Source organism: Nipponia nippon, unplaced genomic scaffold (assembly GCF_047370975.1).
Source record: "Nipponia nippon isolate SJK-2023a ecotype South Korea unplaced genomic scaffold, ASM4737097v1 scaffold_2, whole genome shotgun sequence".
Taxonomy (NCBI): domain Eukaryota; kingdom Metazoa; phylum Chordata; class Aves; order Pelecaniformes; family Threskiornithidae; genus Nipponia; species Nipponia nippon.
Window position 1 is genome coordinate 45180329 of NW_028262336.1, and position 17942 is coordinate 45198270.

General features: G+C 42.7%; 1 protein-coding gene across 1 annotated transcript in view; it reads right to left on the reverse strand.

The window, feature by feature from the left end:
• Nucleotides 1–10684: 10684 nt before the first annotated feature.
• The window catches only part of PHEX (phosphate regulating endopeptidase X-linked), a 114171-nt gene continuing 106913 nt past the window's right edge, over nucleotides 10685–17942 (reverse strand). Inside the window, exon 22 of the mRNA XM_009476238.2 lies at nucleotides 10685–14786. Coding sequence (XP_009474513.1) covers nucleotides 14684–14786 — 103 coding nt within the window. The 3' untranslated portion in view covers nucleotides 10685–14683. The remainder of the gene's footprint in view (nucleotides 14787–17942) is intronic.

Consider the following 17942-nt stretch of genomic DNA (forward strand, 5'->3'; position numbering starts at 1 on the left):
AAAGCAGGACCAGCTAAAGCAGGTTGCCTGGGTTGTCTCCAGTCGAGATTTGAGTATTTCCTAGGATGGAGACTCCACAACCTCCCTGGGCATTTGTGCCAATGTTTGATCTTCCTCACAGTGAAGAATTTTTTTCCTACTATATATTTACAATTTTCCTTATAGTTATTTCTGTCTGTTGCCTCTTGTCACTGCGCCCCTCTGAGCAGAGTTTGGCTCTGTCTTCTCTACACCCTCTCATTAGATAGTTGTGGACAGCAATAAGATCTCCCCTCCACCTTGTTTTCTCCAGGCTGAAAAAAAAAACAATTCCCACAGTCTTTCCTTTATGTCATGTGTTCTAGCTACACGACCATCTTGGTGACTGGAGTTGGACTTGCTCCAGAAATTCTGTATCTATCTTTCTTGTAGTGGGGAGCGCAAAATTGGATGCAGAACTTTCAATGCAGCCTCCCAAGTGCCAACTAAAGGGGAATAGTCACTTCCCTGGACCTGCTGGCTATGTTTTTGCTAAAACAGTGCAGGATATGATTAGCCACTTTTGCCACAAGGACACACTGCTCACTGATATTCAACTTGTATAACCAAGATCCCTAGCTCCTTTTCTGCAAGGTCACCTGCTAACCACTCAGTCCCTGACCCATACTGTTGCAGGGATTCTCCTTTCCCAGGTGCAGGACTTTGCACTTCCCTTTGTTGAACTTCATGAGGGTCCTATCAATGCATTGCTCCAGCCTAGCAAGATCTCCTTGAACCCAACTTGGTGTCAACTGTCAACTTTCTGAGAGTGCACATGATCCCATCGTCCAGGTAATTAAAAAAGACATTAAACAGTACTGTCCCAAGTATCAGTACCTGAAGACCACCACTAGTGACCACCAACTAGAGGTACATTTTATTATTGATTACAATCCTTTAAGACTGGTAGTCCAGATAATTTTCCATTCACCCTATTGCCTATTGTCCACCTAGCCAAACCATATCTCACCAATTTGGCTATGAGTATACTATGGGAAGCCACACCAAAGTCTTTGCTAAAGTCAAAATATACAACATCTACTACTCTCTTCTCATTGAGAGTCATCTATCTCATCACAGAAGGCAATCAGTTTCATCAGGCACAATATGCTGTTGGTAACTCCATGCTGACTGTTTCCAATCACCTTTATGGTATACAAGCACCTGGACAGGACCTCCAAGAGGACTTGCTTTATAAACTTTGTCATGCCTTTCCAAAGCTGCTATAGAGCAGCCACATGATGATATTGGCCTGCTCCCCTGGTGCTCCTAGAGACATCCCATCTGGTCCATCTGGCTTGTACATGTCCAACTTGCTTGAGTGCTCCTTTACTCTGTCTTTCTCTCCTCTGGGTATTGCTGCACTCCCCTAGACTCTGCAACCAGGTTCAAGGGCATGAGAGGTCTGAAGGCAGCCTTCAGTAGCAAAAAAGGCAAAAAGGACCTACTACCTCGACCTTTTTCATGTCCTTTGTCCCTTGATCTCTAGCTGTACTTAACAGCAGGCTCCCAGTTTCTTTAGTTTTCCTTTTGCAATTCTGTTATAGAAGCCCTCTTGTTGTCCTTCACATACCTCTCTAATTTAAACTCCAGCTGCTTTTCTGGTATCTCTATGCTTTCTCATATTACAATAAATTAGTTAAACTTACCCCGTTGGTAGGAAAAAAACTCTAAGGAAGAACTCACTGGAGCCATTTACACAAGGGAACTAGCCAAATGCTTCTAAATCTTTCAAGACTTGGAAGCAGCACCCAGGTGGAAAGGGATAATTTCCAGATGTCCACCCTCCATGGAAGATTTCAAATCCTCAAAGACAACAGCTCATAGAAAATTCATCTTATAAGAGAGAGAGAAAATTCATTGTTCTGTTTTGTTACTGTGCATCTCAAATCCTTTCCCAAACTCTGACTCTTGCTCTCTATTTTTTATCTCACAATGCACATTAATTACCGATTGTATTTTAACATTCTGCCAGCACATTATATCTATTTTCACTTGGAAAACTTTTGTTTTTTTCCCCATGGGGCATTAAGATAAGCACTTTATTAATTAAGCTGCCCGGAATTGGATTCAGATGATTGGGAGTGCTACCACTTCTGTCAAGTGTGAGACATAATTTTTTGGAAAGATGAAAGACAGCTCTGGAAAAAAAAAATAATTAACAAATCCATGGCTGAGCACACACTCAGGGGACAAAGCACCGTGTCCTTCAAATCCTTGCTCCCTAAGACCTTCCTAGGAGAACCTTGGCGCAAACAAAATTTTGGAAAACAATAAGGGTTATATTCCCATTTGTCTTCACAATGAAAGGTGACAATGTTTCCAACATGTAAATATAAAAGCCCTAGGAGAAGATAAAATGTATTCTTGATCTTTTCTTTAAAGATTCTAGTTTGCTGCCAGGCATTAATCTTCATATTTCGTGTGAACTACGCTGTAGCTCATAGAGGGTTCAACACATTCACTGTCTTTGCTACAAGAAATTTGTGACATTTTCTCATGAAATACATCAGGTGTGAAAATGGCAGGAAGAGAAAACAGTGACTATCAAAGGAGGTGCTGCCTGAACTCCTGCCTTATTTTCGAGTGACTTTCCAGCCTGAGGTTGTCACTGTAAAGCTAAGAGAAGAATTGATATCAGCTATCTTGCCAAAATTATCTCCTCTTGCCTTTGATGGGAAATATTTAATCTCTTTTTCTTTTTAACTTTTTGCAGTGATGCATAAGGGAAGAGTTCCACTTTCACTTCATTTTCCACTAAAACAAAGCACACACCTAGTTACACACATACGTCTGCTACTTGCTTGCTGTATTAACGCCCAGAGCCTGCCTGGCTCCTCCTTTAGCCCCTGCCATCAGGCATACTGCTCTTTCCACGGTAGGCACCTGAGGCAGCAGGTCTCCAGTTGTATCCCAACTTGAAATGGCAAAATAGTACATCGCTTTGAAGCTGTCCATTCATACATCATCTCTTGCACTGCTGTCTATTGCCCCTATGAAATACTCTTCTGGGATGATATGACTGTTATCATCTTGATTTCCTACACCATGCGTGTTTTTTCAGCTTTTGCAGCCTCTTCCCACATCAGCTTGAGAGTCACCTTTTTGCTTCTCATTTCATGTGGTGATGACTGATGCCCTCCTGGTTAATGACTGTCTAACCACTTCAGTCAAGGCCTGGAAGCTTTGCCTGGCAAATGAAAAGGCTTTCATTTTAGATCTTCCTGTATTCTTGCTCCATATTTTGACCCAAATCCCACCCAGAACCTGCTTTCTTAACCCTCTCTCCTCTAGCCCAGCTTGCAAGAATAGCTTTTAAACCCTTGCTTTTAAACATTCATGAGCCCTATCAGAGATTCACATCTCTGTTGTACCACACTTAAAATCGTACTGCTTGTGTGTCATCTTGACATGGAGAGCAGGGCTCTTCCCGTTCCTGTACTACACAATCATAGTTAGTTAATTCCTGCCAGAATGATCTGAAAATTATTTTTAAAATCACATATATCAAACCCAACTATTTTCAGGACTAAATGTTCCTCCTGTATAGTTGTATTTGTTGGTGATATCCACCCTCTGCACAAGCAGAACCAAGCAAGTTTCGGGGACTCTTCAGGTGCCCTCTGAACTCCTGGGAAATTTGACTTTGATGAGGAGACATTCAATGCTTCCCTTCTTTCATTTGGGGCCTATCCCACTGTACTCTTCACACCAAGGATATTTCACACAATCACCCCAAGAGAAGGACCCGGACAGAGACCTGTCACCTTCAGTTCCACCTGATCTGTCTTTGTATCCTGACCTGTTGCCTGATACAGCGCTATTCCAACAAACTGATCTGGAGATGCCTTAAAATGAGTGTCTTCCACAGCAGGCGTCAAACCCAGCCATTTTGTAAGCCCATATCTTCATGTGTGAATCCATTGCTCTTCAGCTAAAGCATCCTTCGTGCACTCCCCCTGACCTGCCAGCTGGTTAGTAGTTAGGTGCTTTGGTGCTGCCATATCTGCTGCCAGTGACCTGGCTGTGGTACAGGGGTTGGCAGAAGATGAACAGTATGCCTGTGGTCTCCATGCTGATGTAGGTCTGCCTCTACCCAAGTTAAGCATCCTCCTTTGGGACTCCCCGTGCTTTTGGCAATGTAAACGCTTGAATAACATCATTGCAAACACCAGTTCACTAAAAGTTGGGCTCTGAAAAGTTCTGACGCTGGGGGAGGGCTAAAAAAAAGCACCAGATTTTCTAAAAATACCTGGCTCCATGTTATTTTGGCAGAAATGTTATTCTCTGCAGAAAAAGGAAAAACTGATTTTTCAGAGGCATAGAATTTCATAAACAAAATGATTCCCCAAAGGATAAGAAAAGGCACAATAGGAATTATTCTTTGGCTCATTGATTTTAAGGCCACAAGGGACCATTATGAATATCAAGTCTGAGCATCTGAATAAGGCAGGCCACAGAATTTTCCACATTAATTCCTCCATTAAGTCCATACTTTGTAGTTGAACAAAGGAACAGGTTTTAGACTGGCATCCAATTAGATCCATTAGCAAATGCCACTTTTCTCTCCAATTCCCCCTAGTATTTTTTTTTAATAGATACACTTAAAGTAATTTGAAATCTTTTAAAATGAATGTTCAACTTCCCATCAGAGCTGGACCATTTACACCTTCTAGAAGAGACCATTTGCGGTGAAGAGCACAAGTGCTCAGACTTGGAAAGCAGGTAAGAGAGAGATGAGTCCTGATGAGAACAAACCTCCTCACTTCTCACTGAACACAGGGTAACATAGGAGAGCAGGAAATAAATTAGGGAACCGTTACCATTGGCAGAAAAGACGATGCTAAACTTCGAACTAGAGCTCTCCACTTAACACAGAGCAGAGCAAAAATGGTATGTACAGGGATAGCTCTGGATTCCAGACAGAAGGCACCAATTTCTCTGTGTTTATTGTCAATGCTCCTACACCTATAAAAGCAGGCAGAGAGCAAGGCTGGACCTGGGCAGCCCAAGGCAGCACATGAAGTCCCACGTCTCTCAAGGTTTCTGTGATCCTTTGCTAGCCGGAGTATGCCTGAAGGCTGTTTACTCCTCTGGTGCACCACGCGGAGGTCACCTTGTGTTTGCACCGTGGTGAAAGGTCCTGCTTGCGGGTGGTCTGCAGGAGGTGCTGTGCAAGCCGGCAGCGCTGGCGGGGTAATGCACAATGCAGGGCTGGAGGATAGGAGAGGAGCCAAGCCTCAGATCTCCGGGTGGGATATGCAGAAGGTGGCTGCTGAGGCAGGGAAAATGCTTCTGGTGCTTTGCTTTTGGGCCCTCATATGCTTGCCATCAGGGAGAGGGTGTAGGTAGGAGCAGGATGTTGGACAAATGCATCTAAAAGCCTTTAGAAGTGACAAGTGGCAAATTCCCACCTCACACATGTGCACACACTTTTCTTTTTTAAGGAATGGTGTAGGGTCACCCCCAGGTTTAACCAGTCACCAGTTGCTCCTGGTGACGTGGAGAGGTGGCCTTTCACAGCAGTGCAGCTCCACACTCCTTCCCTTTGCTGTGTCTGTATAGCCCAACTCAAAAAATGGCACAGGAGAGTTGCTTTGCAGCAGTGACAGTAAGTACAGGAGGAGCAAGACAAGAACATCAGACCCTGAAATTTAGGGGAAGACTGCAGCAGAGCTGCTAATCCCACTTGAAAGGATGGGCTCATGTCCAATTACAGGGTTTTTTCCAGTCCACTGGGAAAGCCATTACACTGATGGCAAATGGATTGGTGCAGCCATGGCAATCTTGAAAGCATTTAGGATATCTTTGATTAAATGATATAGTGGGAAAAGACTGAAATTGCTTCTCTAGCAAAAGCCCAGCATGGATAGCTTTTTAATTAAAATGAGCTAATATGGCACTTTTATTTGTAAAATCACATGAAGGGAGAAAATAAAACTGAGGCACACACACAAGAGAGGGAAAACACCCCTTTGTTTTCTCTTCTGGCTGATTATCACCACACTGTTTTAAAAATCCCTTTGCTTCTCTGTGTAATCAGGTTGATTAAAATCCTCTAAAGAAATAAAACAGCTGCACAGACCTCCAAAATCACACTCTTCTCTACTGCGTGTGCATTGTATTCTTTCTGACAGCTTTGTTTTCAAATTATTCTTTTCTCTTCATTGCTTCTGAAAGCCTATTACTGGATTTATTAAAACAAAGCCGAATAAGCATGCTGAATACAGACACAGTGATTGCCTCAACACATGTTGTTCTTGCAAGGAGTACTGTGCTAGCAAGTCTGAACTGCCAGCTGTTGCTGAACTGACTGCAGAACAAAGGAAAACCCAGCTGAACTAATGAAAGTGTTCACAAAAGGAAGGCTCCATATTTTGCCCTTCTATCACACACTGAAGAGCTAAAATAGTAATTATTAGGCTGAAGTCAGACTATGATGCTTTACTTCAGCCCAGGCTAGGAGGAGAAATGGTCCTGTATTGTCTCTAAGACGACCTGCTGCTGTAGTGGCTTGGGAAGGGGCCATGCTGCTTCATTCCCACTCCTGCCTGGCCTCGTTTTACCTAGCTGCAGGAGGGAGAGCGGATGAGGAGAAGCTGGTGGGCAGGCTGGCAGCAGAGCACACTGCAGACACGGGCTGCACGTGCACATGCACATGCACACTGCGTGTACGCACGCTGCACATGTGCACAGCACATATGCACACTGCACATACGCACATTACATATACACACGCTGCACACCCCCTCCCTGTTGGAAGGGCCCGGCTCCAGCAGGGCCGCTGCCGCTGCTGCAGGTGAGCTGATGGTGACAGCAGGCCAGCAGGGGCCTGGTGCCTGACTGTGAAGTGGCAGAGAAGGAGGAGAAACACATGAACCCTGGCAGCTGGTTAGGTGGCACACCTGTGCTTGCACCAGTCCTTGCCCTAGTGCTTGTGTGAACCAAGGTGTGCCCAACCGCTAAGCCAGATCTCTCTGTCCCCAGCCTTTTCTCCCTCCCCATTTCATTTGGTTTTTTGCAGGCAGGCTTCCCTGAGGAAGCAGGAGGTTTAATCAAACGAACGGGGTTAAACCTGATTCTGCAAGGAGATGCATTGCACCCACTGCTAGAAGCGGGAACTGGTGCTGGAGCCGTTGGTGACTCCTGTCTGGGCAGCACAGGAGGTGCCCTGTTTCTTACCGAGCCCTCCTTCTGCACAGCTCTCCCTGTCGTGGGGAGCTTTGTTCCTTGCTCAGCCCATCCAGCCTTTTGCGTCGTCTCAAAATGAAGGGAAAGAAAGACACACCTGCAGGCAGAGGCAGTTCTGCAGATGCCCATGGCTGTAACAGTGCTGGAGCATGCACAAGCAAGGCGTGGGTGCTTTTATTACTGGCCTCAGTCAGAATGATAGCTCAGGTTTTCCCACCTTTTTGATTTTCACAAGGAATTTCCTTTAGTTTCTTGGTCGGGACAATAGATGTCTTTGTTTTGCTAGGCGGTACCATTTAAATGTCTTGGATGTAGCGCAAGGCGCACAGGGCAAGCGCTCACTGCTGTCTCTCCGAGCAGCTTTTCCTGGCTGCGATGGACCACACACCTCCTCCCCGGCCACCCCACGCCCGCGCGGCTCTATCCCTGCCTCGGGCACTGCCCGGTTTCCCTCTCACTCCGGTAACACGAAACTTTTCTGTCTCATCATGGAGACAAAAACGCCTCACTGGCATAAATAAGCCTACACTTAGTTCGACAGGACATGTTGTGTTTACTTTAATGGTTAACAGAGCCTTATCTGGGAAAGTTGAAAAAACTACTTTGCAATTCTGAAACAGTGACAAAGTAACTCTTAAAGTGTTTAAAAAGATGAAAATGCAATGCCTGCTAGATAAGAGTAAACAGAGTCCGTCCTATACAAATGACTGAGGACAGGGGCAGCTTTTGAAAATCCCAAAGGCTAGAAATTTTTTTCTGGCTAGAAGAAAAAGTGTATCCTAAATACTTTTAAATCAGTAAAGTCTATCTGCAGTTATCCAGATGGAGTAAAATGCTGGCCCCACAGATGTTAATCACCCAATGAAGTCAGCGAGGTCAGGGTTTTACCCTGAGACTATTTATTTAAAAATGATTCATATTTCTGGCATTTTTATATACACTTACATAGCACAGACTTACAGACTTCCTGTGCTGTGCCCATACATATATATTATCTTTAACAGCAGTACGTGTACTAATGCTTTATAAAATCTTTTAATGATTTACAACGCTAAAGAAAAGAGTTTCTAATTTTTCTTTATCATCCTATTCAGAGGTCACTCCGTACGTTGCTCTCCTCTCTCCAGCGCAAACCCTGTTCTAGCGGAATGACATGAAAGCATAAGTGTTAAGGGTCTGATTAAGAGCAGCCTCATTCCACAAAACATGCCAGTGTTTTTAAGATGCAGTGGCACTGCACCGTTTTGCAGCATGGACCTATAAAGGCACCACTGTTTTCCTTTATAATGCCAAGATATGAAGATTGGTTGATTTATATGCCTGTTACATGCACTTGGGGGAAAGGAAAAAAGGATGCATAGAACTAGGAGTCAGTGGCAGAATTGCAGACAGAGCCTTTTGGGGGCTCTGGACACCCTAGAAAAGGCAGATAGCCCCTCCAGCCCACTGGCCAACGGGGCGAGCTGGGAGCAGGCACGGTGCTGGGATCCCACAAAGGACGGAGCTGTAACACCCGCACGCTTCCCAGTGAGTTACAAAGGCAGACAGGTCTCCTGCGCTCAGGTCTTTCTCCCAGCAGAAATGATGTGGCAAGTTGAACCATTCTCCTGGCCCAGCTGGGCAACTGCACCTTTTACAAGAGTATTTTTTTAAAATTGCACGCCATGGCATATATTCATATATGCATTTTCCTGTAATTGCTGTATTTCAGAAGATAATTTTTTTTCTGATTTTACCCAAATACTTTCCTAGTGTTGACGTAAGAGGATGTGACATATTTTTTCAGATTCCTGTACTGAAATCTCTGCTACTCACATTTCAGAAGGGGAGCATGTGTTGTCCACAGCAGCACTGGTATGTTAAATAAATTTTGTGGCAGAAAAAGTTTTTAAATCCCTTTTGAATCTTTTCCCCAAGCTTTGTTAAACAGGTCACTTTTTCACCAGTTCGAACAGTAGATATGCATGTTGTAAAAGTTTTAGAGACATTTTTAAAAATCTGCGTCTAAGTTCACACCCGTGGTTAATGTATGCATCTGTGTCTAACCTTGTAGGTAAAGCTGTTTCAGCTGTTGTGCTTATGGATGTTTAAAATTATATCTCTTTCTTTGATCACAAATCAGTGTAACACATTATCTTGATTCTCAGTAACTTCCAACTTTGATGTTATGTTCAATAAAACATAATGCTGTGTTGGAGAATCCGTTGGGAATCTTTAATTTCTTTTCTTTTTTTTAATATATATTACATTTTAAATGGGATTAAATTGTCTGATTAGTGAAGCAGGCTCTTGCTGTAGCAGATAAATGCTGAATTCCTCAGGGCAATCTACAGTCATTGTTAAAGCATCTTTCCAAGATGCCGGCAAGCTCAGCGAACGCTGCGAGAGTCACGCAAAATATTTTCTTCATGCCGAGGCTGGTGTCATGCTCCAACCCCAACCTTTGCTTTGTTCATTCATCTTCCTCCACGCAAACCTTTGCTTTTGCCCATAGAAATGTTGGTAAGGCTGTGCTGTAAAGTAGGTGACAGAACTGATGCAGGCTTTCAATGATAAAATCTCCTTGCCGCCCCAAACCCAAGAGCTATGCAGAGACTTGCCTGCACAAAGCTATGGGCTTTGAGAGGCTGTGTCGCCACAGAGCATCATTCAAAAGATGCGGCAAGGCTGACTTCAGCCATCATCCCAAGGGGTACAATTGCTCCTCACTGTTCACAGGCTTTGTGCTGCCTTGAGGTGGGCCAGCACCGCTGCTTATGGGAACCCAAGCAGTGTCAGGAAACTGGTCAGAGCCCAAGAAACAGGGCACTTAGCCCAGAAGAGCCAAGCTGGTAATGTGTAAGGCCTTGGCATGGTCCCTGTGCCTGAACAGCCCTTGAACAAGTGCTTGGTCAGGCTCATGAAGTACATGATGAGGAACAGCAGTCACACCCCAGCCTGGGAAGGCAACAAAACCATTCCTTTGTGCTGGCTTGGAAGAGACGTCATTGAGCTGCAGTTCAATCTCAGGCATGGCGCTAGGTTTATCCTAGTGAAAACACTTCTGGAAAATGCTTACAAGCCATTGAAAAATGAGTAAGGCTACAAAGGATGGGCCAAGACAGGAACGGACTGGAGCAAGAGGAGGAGACGTTGACAGGCAGGTGGATCTTCTCCCACCCCTTCTTATGCTCCAGCGGCTTCTAGTTGAGATAGTTCTGCCACCTGCCCTTCTGCAATTTCTGCAGCATCCAGCCCTTGTCCACAGTAGCTTGTCCTATGTTCATTTTAATTGCCTCCAGCAGATTAGTGGGGGCAAGTGGAGCTTAATAAACTCTGGCTGAAGATGGCTAGATGAGTCTGAGAGAGGAGGTCCTTCTTAAGCTGTCAAGCAGTAACAGTAGCCTTAGGAACCTGGGGCCATGCCATTATGCTCTTTATTACATTTTATAAAGACAATATATTACAGAAGTAACATTACAGAGTTGGACAGCGACAGGCCAAGCAGCTTTTGCCATACTGCAAGCATAGGAAAATTCTCCATCACTTTGGCTTTTACTGCCTAACACAGTTGTCTTTAAAAAGTCAACCAACATATGACGCAAGAAGAAAAATTAAAAAGTACAATAGACTGACTAGCAAAATAAAACTCTATATTAAAAGGACATAAACACAAAAAAACCTTTTAACTCACTATAGTTCTGCCTCTTGAGTCATCAGGCTTTTAATTTTTCTTTGGAGACAGATATATATATATAAACAACATTGCTGTGAGATATACTTCTAAGCATGAAATTTGTTGAATAATACTCAATGAAAAGTTACACATAAACCCACTTGATTATTTTATAAATATTTCAAACATTTAGTGTTATAATAGCGTACCTACATAAAGAATGCTGAAGTGCCCCTGCACAGGGTATGAGGCAGAGCTTAATAATGCAACTGGGTTTTTTGGTCCTTCGGCGTCCAGACCCAGCTTGGACATCATTTACGTACCTAAGCAGCTTACACAGGTGAATAGCACAGCTGTCTTTTCAGAGAGCTACTCGTGCGTAAAGCTAACTTTCACAATGCGATCAGCAGCCATACTCACAGTGTATATGGTGGTGTTTTAGTGTTTTCAGGGTTTGGCTATAAAAAGAAGGTTTACATATTTTCAGGACCCAAAGAAGGGGATGTGGGACAGGAGTAGGGTTGTTTCTTTATGTCTACACAGTAGAAAAGTATCTCCAAATTTACACAGGTAAAAACGATTTGTTCATAGGTGATCCTTCCCTACCTGATCACTGGAAGAGAAGATTATCAAGCCAACTGGAAGAAACATTTCACAATATCCTTAAAGGAAAAAGAGTGATGATATAATTACTGGCAATTAAAAAAAATACCAATTTAAAAGCTCTGGGAGAAGAATATATATGATGAAGGATCTGTTTGCATAGATGTAATAGGTGAGTCTGATCGGAACACAACAAGATATTGCTAGCATAGACCCAGGAGGCACAATGTGAAAGCAAAGCAGTGCCAGGGAGTCTGATAAAACAGGCAATGGGACAAGACCTCACAAACCATCACTAAGACATTAGCTGTCTTTCTTTGGTGACCAAGTTTCAATAATCCCACTTTGCTTTCCAGCTGGTACCTAAATAGCTGACTCCATCCAAAGTGAACAGTAAATTGCATTATCAGCTCTTTGGTTTGAGGTAAAATGTGGGCAAGTGAGGCAGGCTGGGATCCTCATGTGGGCGTATGCAAGACCTAAGCCCAAGGCACTGAAAACCTGGGTCAACAGCAAAGATTCCTCAAATTTCGATACTACTGATGAATGTGCTGGTCAGCAGCAAGGACTTCTGGCTTTCCTGGCAGCATGTAGGCCCCCTCTCAACTGCTAAAACCAGGGTCCAAAATCTGGCCATGCCCTCTCTTCCTACCTCCTAGTGCATCACCCCCAAACCCTCCAGCTCCCCACTATTCCCCCAGCCCAGGACCTGGTCCCCTGCCTGCTGCAAGAGATATCCTAGCAAGGATTAGACAGTTTTGCAGTGGTTCCTGTGCTGTTGGGTATAGGTATTCCCCAGTTCGAAAGTCCTTGGTATTAAACATGAAAGACCCGAGCCTAGCAAGGAGCAGCAAGAGTGGTGTTTAAGGCAGTGAACATCAGGCATTTCAGAAGAAATCACTATCCAGTACAGAGTAACAATCCCATAAACCACAAAATGACAAAATCTATCCCACTGGAAAATAGCCATGAGAGAGGAGCTCTTGCAAATGCATCTCTGACCTGAGAGATAAAATTAGAAAACTAAAAGCTGACTGTTGTGAAACCAGCTTTGCATAGTCCAGTAATTTAGAAAGCTTAGATAAGTGTTTGAGTTGTTGTCCTGACTTTTCTGAGGACAACGACCGTATTGGTACTACCTTTAATGGGGCCAGAGCGTCACCCCTGAACTTAGCTCTGTTGATCCAAAGCAGCCAAGATCAAGTTGTGACAATGTTCATATGAGCACATGAATGAATTCGGTACAGGACCCAAGTTGCTAAGGAACTTTCCCATTAGTAGGCAAAGAGTAACACTTCGCTCAGGATTCATACCTGCTGGATTGAGGAAAGTCTCTATGAAAATACTGCCATCTAAACAGTTTATGTGAAAATATCTCCATGAAAAAAAATTAGCAGTGGCAATTCAAATGACAAACTGTAATCCATGGAACTCGGGAATAGAGCTGGCTTGAAGGAAGTAAAAGTGTTTTTCCTCTTAAGAAAACGTTGACTTTTTCAGGGAAAGACTGAAAAAAGAAAGTCCTCGTCCCAAAACATAATATTTTGTTTCTAAGAAATGGCAGCAGTGCCTTGAGTTCAGGAGCTTTGGAAGGTAGCTTGAGGGCCTATCTCCTTCCATAAATGATGTTTCCATGATGCCCCCCTTCTTTATAAAGAAACATAGGAAACTAACCCTGTTTGCAAAAACTTAGCTTCAGTTGAACATTCCTCAACCTTGACTGTTGGAAAAATATTTGACCAATCCTTGTAAAAAAAGTTTATCTTACTAACATTTCTATACTGATAAAATAAAATTTAAGCAAATAGAAGAATTTATATATTTTATATATATATATAAAAAGTATATACACACAGAGACATATTTGCAGTAATTAAATCAGTCTAAAGAAACCCTCTCTCTGTTTGAAACAATTCCACCATGTAAAAATGAATTAATGCACAAGGTATAAATAAATACCAGTTAAATATGTATCTTTCTGTTGGGGAAGAGAGGCTTGTTTTGCTTTTTCCAACCCCTTAGTAATAGTTAGGTGTTAAAGTTTTTCTGCTGCAATAAAATATTTTTTTATTAATAGTTAGAAATCAAATGAAAAACTCAACTGGCCTGTGTGTATACTGTATTTAAAAGACCTCTGCTCCTGAATTTCTCTTTTTATCCAGACAAGTCAAATGCCGCTGGTACTCTGTTTTTCAGTCACAGTCATCTTTCCTTAAAATCATGTCACCCTGCCCTGTCCAGAACATGAAGACAAATATGCACACAACTTACATTCCTCTGTAAGACCCAGATGCTAAGAAATCCCTAAATTAAAACTGGTATAGTATTTCAGGCTTAAAAATAAATGTAAGTGAAGCTACCTTCAGCACAAGGTAAAAATCACCCCTTGGAAAAAAAAAACTGCCCACACTGTAAACAGGAATAAGTGCTGTAATATTTCTGAGTATCATGGTGCTGGGAATTCCCTCTGCCAGCCTCCGATTCTCACCATACATTGATTTTTATCATAAGCTGTTCTAAAATTAGAAAAGGCCAGGATCTGACAAGTATCCTTTCTGTTTAGTCCTAGCAGATGGAAACCAAGAGGTGCTTTGTCAGCTTGAAACTGTTCCAAAACCCGAGGCAATAATCTGACATATTAAACCGAATTTATATAAAGTCTTGTGTCTTTACATCATGCAACATCATTTATGGCACGCTGGGCAGTGACAGTTTAAGTTATGAAAATTCTGTATCACACAGCAGATCAGAGCTGGCTTTATAGCAGGTCTCATGAATTTCTTCATCCAGCAAGAATGAATTTTGTGTGGGAGCATTCTGCATAGCACCCCTGCAGAGCAACAGATTAAAACTGGATTTTAGCATTTACCTCTTGCTCAACTATGAATCAGGAATTAGAATTGATAATGGCAGTTACCCATCAACAGCAGTGCAACTGCAGATGAACAGGAGCAGCTTTATGGACAAAAGGAGTTCCTTTTTTTTAAATTATTATTAAAGAAAACCTATCCTCTTCTCCTATTTCAAAAGTTTCTAGGCTCTGGATAGAGAGTGATTAGATCCATGTAAGTTATCAGCATGGATAAGGAAGATGCATGCGAAGTAACACCTCTCCAGATTGCAGAACATTATTCTGAAACTCTAGCAGTGGGCTTGAGCTCAGGTGCAGCATTTCACATTGCAGACCCCTCTTGACAGAAGATCTGGAAGGGACATCTACCACAGCCGGCAGGATTCTGCCCCTCGGTTCATCGTTGTGTTTGCTGGGCAATTGAAAGCTTTACGGAACTCTTCAAAGTTGCTCATGGCACCGATAACTCTGCAAAGAGAAGAGAAAAGTTATCGACATGCAGATTGTCTTCTGTTAAACACTACAGGCCTGTAACTGTTTCAGTGTGGTCACTTCAGGTTGAATGTTCAGACTTCCCATGTCATTTTTCCACAAATAAAACTAAAAAGTTCAGGAGAAATACTCCAATTTAAAGTTAATGTGAAGACAATCTTGTTTCATTCGGTACTTTGAGAAGCATCTTACTTTGCTAGAAACTCAACCAAAACCAACTGCATTTTGTGGAGACTATGTCATTTAGAACAATTTTCTAATCTGACCCTTGGCAGCAAAGGTGGATCAGCGACAGCCTTGCACAGTGGAACCCTTCTTCCAGCAGCTGCCAAACAACTGCAGTCGAGCAGGCAGGAGCATGTAGGCACTTGGTTGAGCTGGAAGTGATTTGATTTGACTTGTGCCAGCCAGATTCTTGTAACAACACCCTCCGCCTATCCGCCCACACACACACACACTGGCTCCCTGAGACTTTGCAGCCTGAAGCTGAAAAGGAGGTCAGGCAGAGCCTCTCTTACTGGCCAGCTCAGCCTTACACCTGTGAGCATCTCAACTCTTCTGGTAGTTTGGAAATACGTTTTCTGAGACTTCTGCCCTGACCAGCTCCCAAGCTCTCTTGCTTCCACCACAGATGGTGTGATACTGAAAAAGCAGCACATTCCTGCCTCAGACAAGCTAGACAATGTGTCTGCATCCCAGACTGGCACCTTCAGGCACAGGGGAAGAGCTCGCACTTTGTATGCAGTCATCTTTGGCTCCTGCTTTCATGTCTGTATTATTTCATGCTGTCAGAAATTATTATTTTACCATTGCTAGATTGGGATGGTGGTGTTTGCTGATTTTTTGTATGCTTTTAAGCATATTAGAATTTACTAACCTGAAATTTGCAATGGTACTAAAGTAAACAGCATCCCGAGTTAAAAGCAGAAAAGTATCTACTGAGATATTAATTGTATGCCTTTCCACCCTCTTTGTTATGCAGTGGGAAGGCATTTTTCTCCATTGCAGACAATCAGCTTCTCAGCATAGCGCAGCATGATAGAAAACATTCTTACGTTGATTAGACTTTCTGTGGGTAAGAAAATTTGCAGTCAGCTGGTGCAAAAATGTCCAAAGGTCAGTTTTGTAGGGAGAATTGCAAAATGATGTTAGGCTTCAAATGAGATATACAGCTTTACTGTAAAAACATTGCAAACACATATTCAGGGACCGGAACAGCAAGAGCTGGTCATGCAGAACCGCTGCTGAAGTTGGTGGGAGTTCTGCCTGCCATGCCAGGGATTTCACTTTGAAACTGGTATTCAAAAATAGCGAAGACACATGCTAATACTGAAAATCTGCCAATTAAAAATAAATCAACTGAGAATCTAGCCAGCACAAGATCTTTATGTGTCCATGCATGTGACTTTTCTACCCATGGTTTGATATTGCCACACATTAACCACAGTTAATCAGAGTGGCCTTTCCGGATTTCATCCCATTGAACCACGGTGGAAACACCCTCCCCTGAACGGGTTGCCCTAGGCTCCCTTGGCAGTCTATAGAAAGATGTATTTGCAGGGTCTAAGTAATCCAAATTTATTGCTTACAGAAGGATTATATATACATACATACATATGTATATGTATATACACACTTTCAAAATGCCTATTCTTTTCTGACTGTGAAGGGAACCTGGGGTGACTAGCTCAGATGCACACACCTATGCTCAGGATATGTGTTGCTCATTTCTATCATTTTTTGTAGTTACTTAAAAAAAAGCTCTTTGGGCTTTTTGGATAGCAAGAGCTGTCAATGTTGAAACTAGCTGTACTGCTGACTCAACGGTCTTGGGACATAAATGAAGCAAAGTTGGGGGAAGTAGATTATATAATTTGTTAACCCAGTTGACATGATTTGCAAGAAGACATAAGCACTACAGTTTCTCTTCAGGTCTGAAACAGAAGCCTGTTCTGAGTATCTCACATAAAAACTAAGAAACAGTTTTGTCTGTATTTTCTAGACCCCAAACTCTTCTAATCTTCTCTGGAATTTTCTTTTGTAGCCCAATTCCTTCATGAGTTTTCCTCATGAATGCTCTATCCCCAGGCTTCCCTGTATATTTTGTGATTTGCACTGCCTCATGGGAATGTATCTATGTAATGATTCAGAATATATAAATACACATATAAGCAAATAAATCTGAGGACTTTAAAAGGCAAGAGATGGTTATTTTACCAAAATCTTAACGAGGCAGGAATTATAAAAAAATACTGCTCTATAGGCTGAAGATCAACCTAATACTCCTGTCCTCATTGTCATGAGGTATTTTCAATTGTTAAAAGGCATTTTGCAGATTTGCATACTGCATCAGTTTTACCCTAGCTAGTTAGTGTAACAGGTATTGCAAAGGTACAGTAGTGCAGGTTTCAATGCAGAGTATAGAAGTCTACCAAGACCAAGCATACACATCTACAATGCTAGCTTATATTAAATTTGTGTCATCGTGTTTCCAGTTCCATTATTTCTTAACCCATCCTGGTTATAAGTAGCCCAAGGTGTGTTATGCATGCCATGTTTATATCTTCAGCTTTGGCATGGCTGTGTCGAGGGAATATGTCAGAGTAACTATGAAGCAACCTCACAACTCCCCCGTGAAGGCAGTGTTGCTATTTTTACTTTACCAAGAGAGAACTGAGGCAAAGGGGGCTCATATCACCTAAATTTAGCCATGGAGAAGGTGGGATCCCAGCTCCCTCTTTAGTCACCAGAAAGTGGTAGGCATCTCCAGAAGGCAACTAATCCCATGCATTGGAGACACCTCCATTATGAATCAGTTTGTGGAGTTAACATCCTTCCCCCCAATACAGAGGTAATGTAGCACTTGACTGAGGACAAACACAAAATTCTTAGTTAAGTAAATACAACTGACATGAATCCTAACAGAAAAAACTTGCTCTCAGTCACACAAACTCTGTGGAAAAGCAGAGAAATAAACTCCGACTTCCTAATTCTTATGAAGTCTTTAAACCTTCCTCCTTTTCCAGCCTTTCCTTCTTGAGGTTCAGGAGTGTCTGTGGTTAGCAGAGACTGTGGGAGGCCTTTTGGGCAAGGACACAGACATGTTGTTACAGCTGGGCTACCACAGCTCAT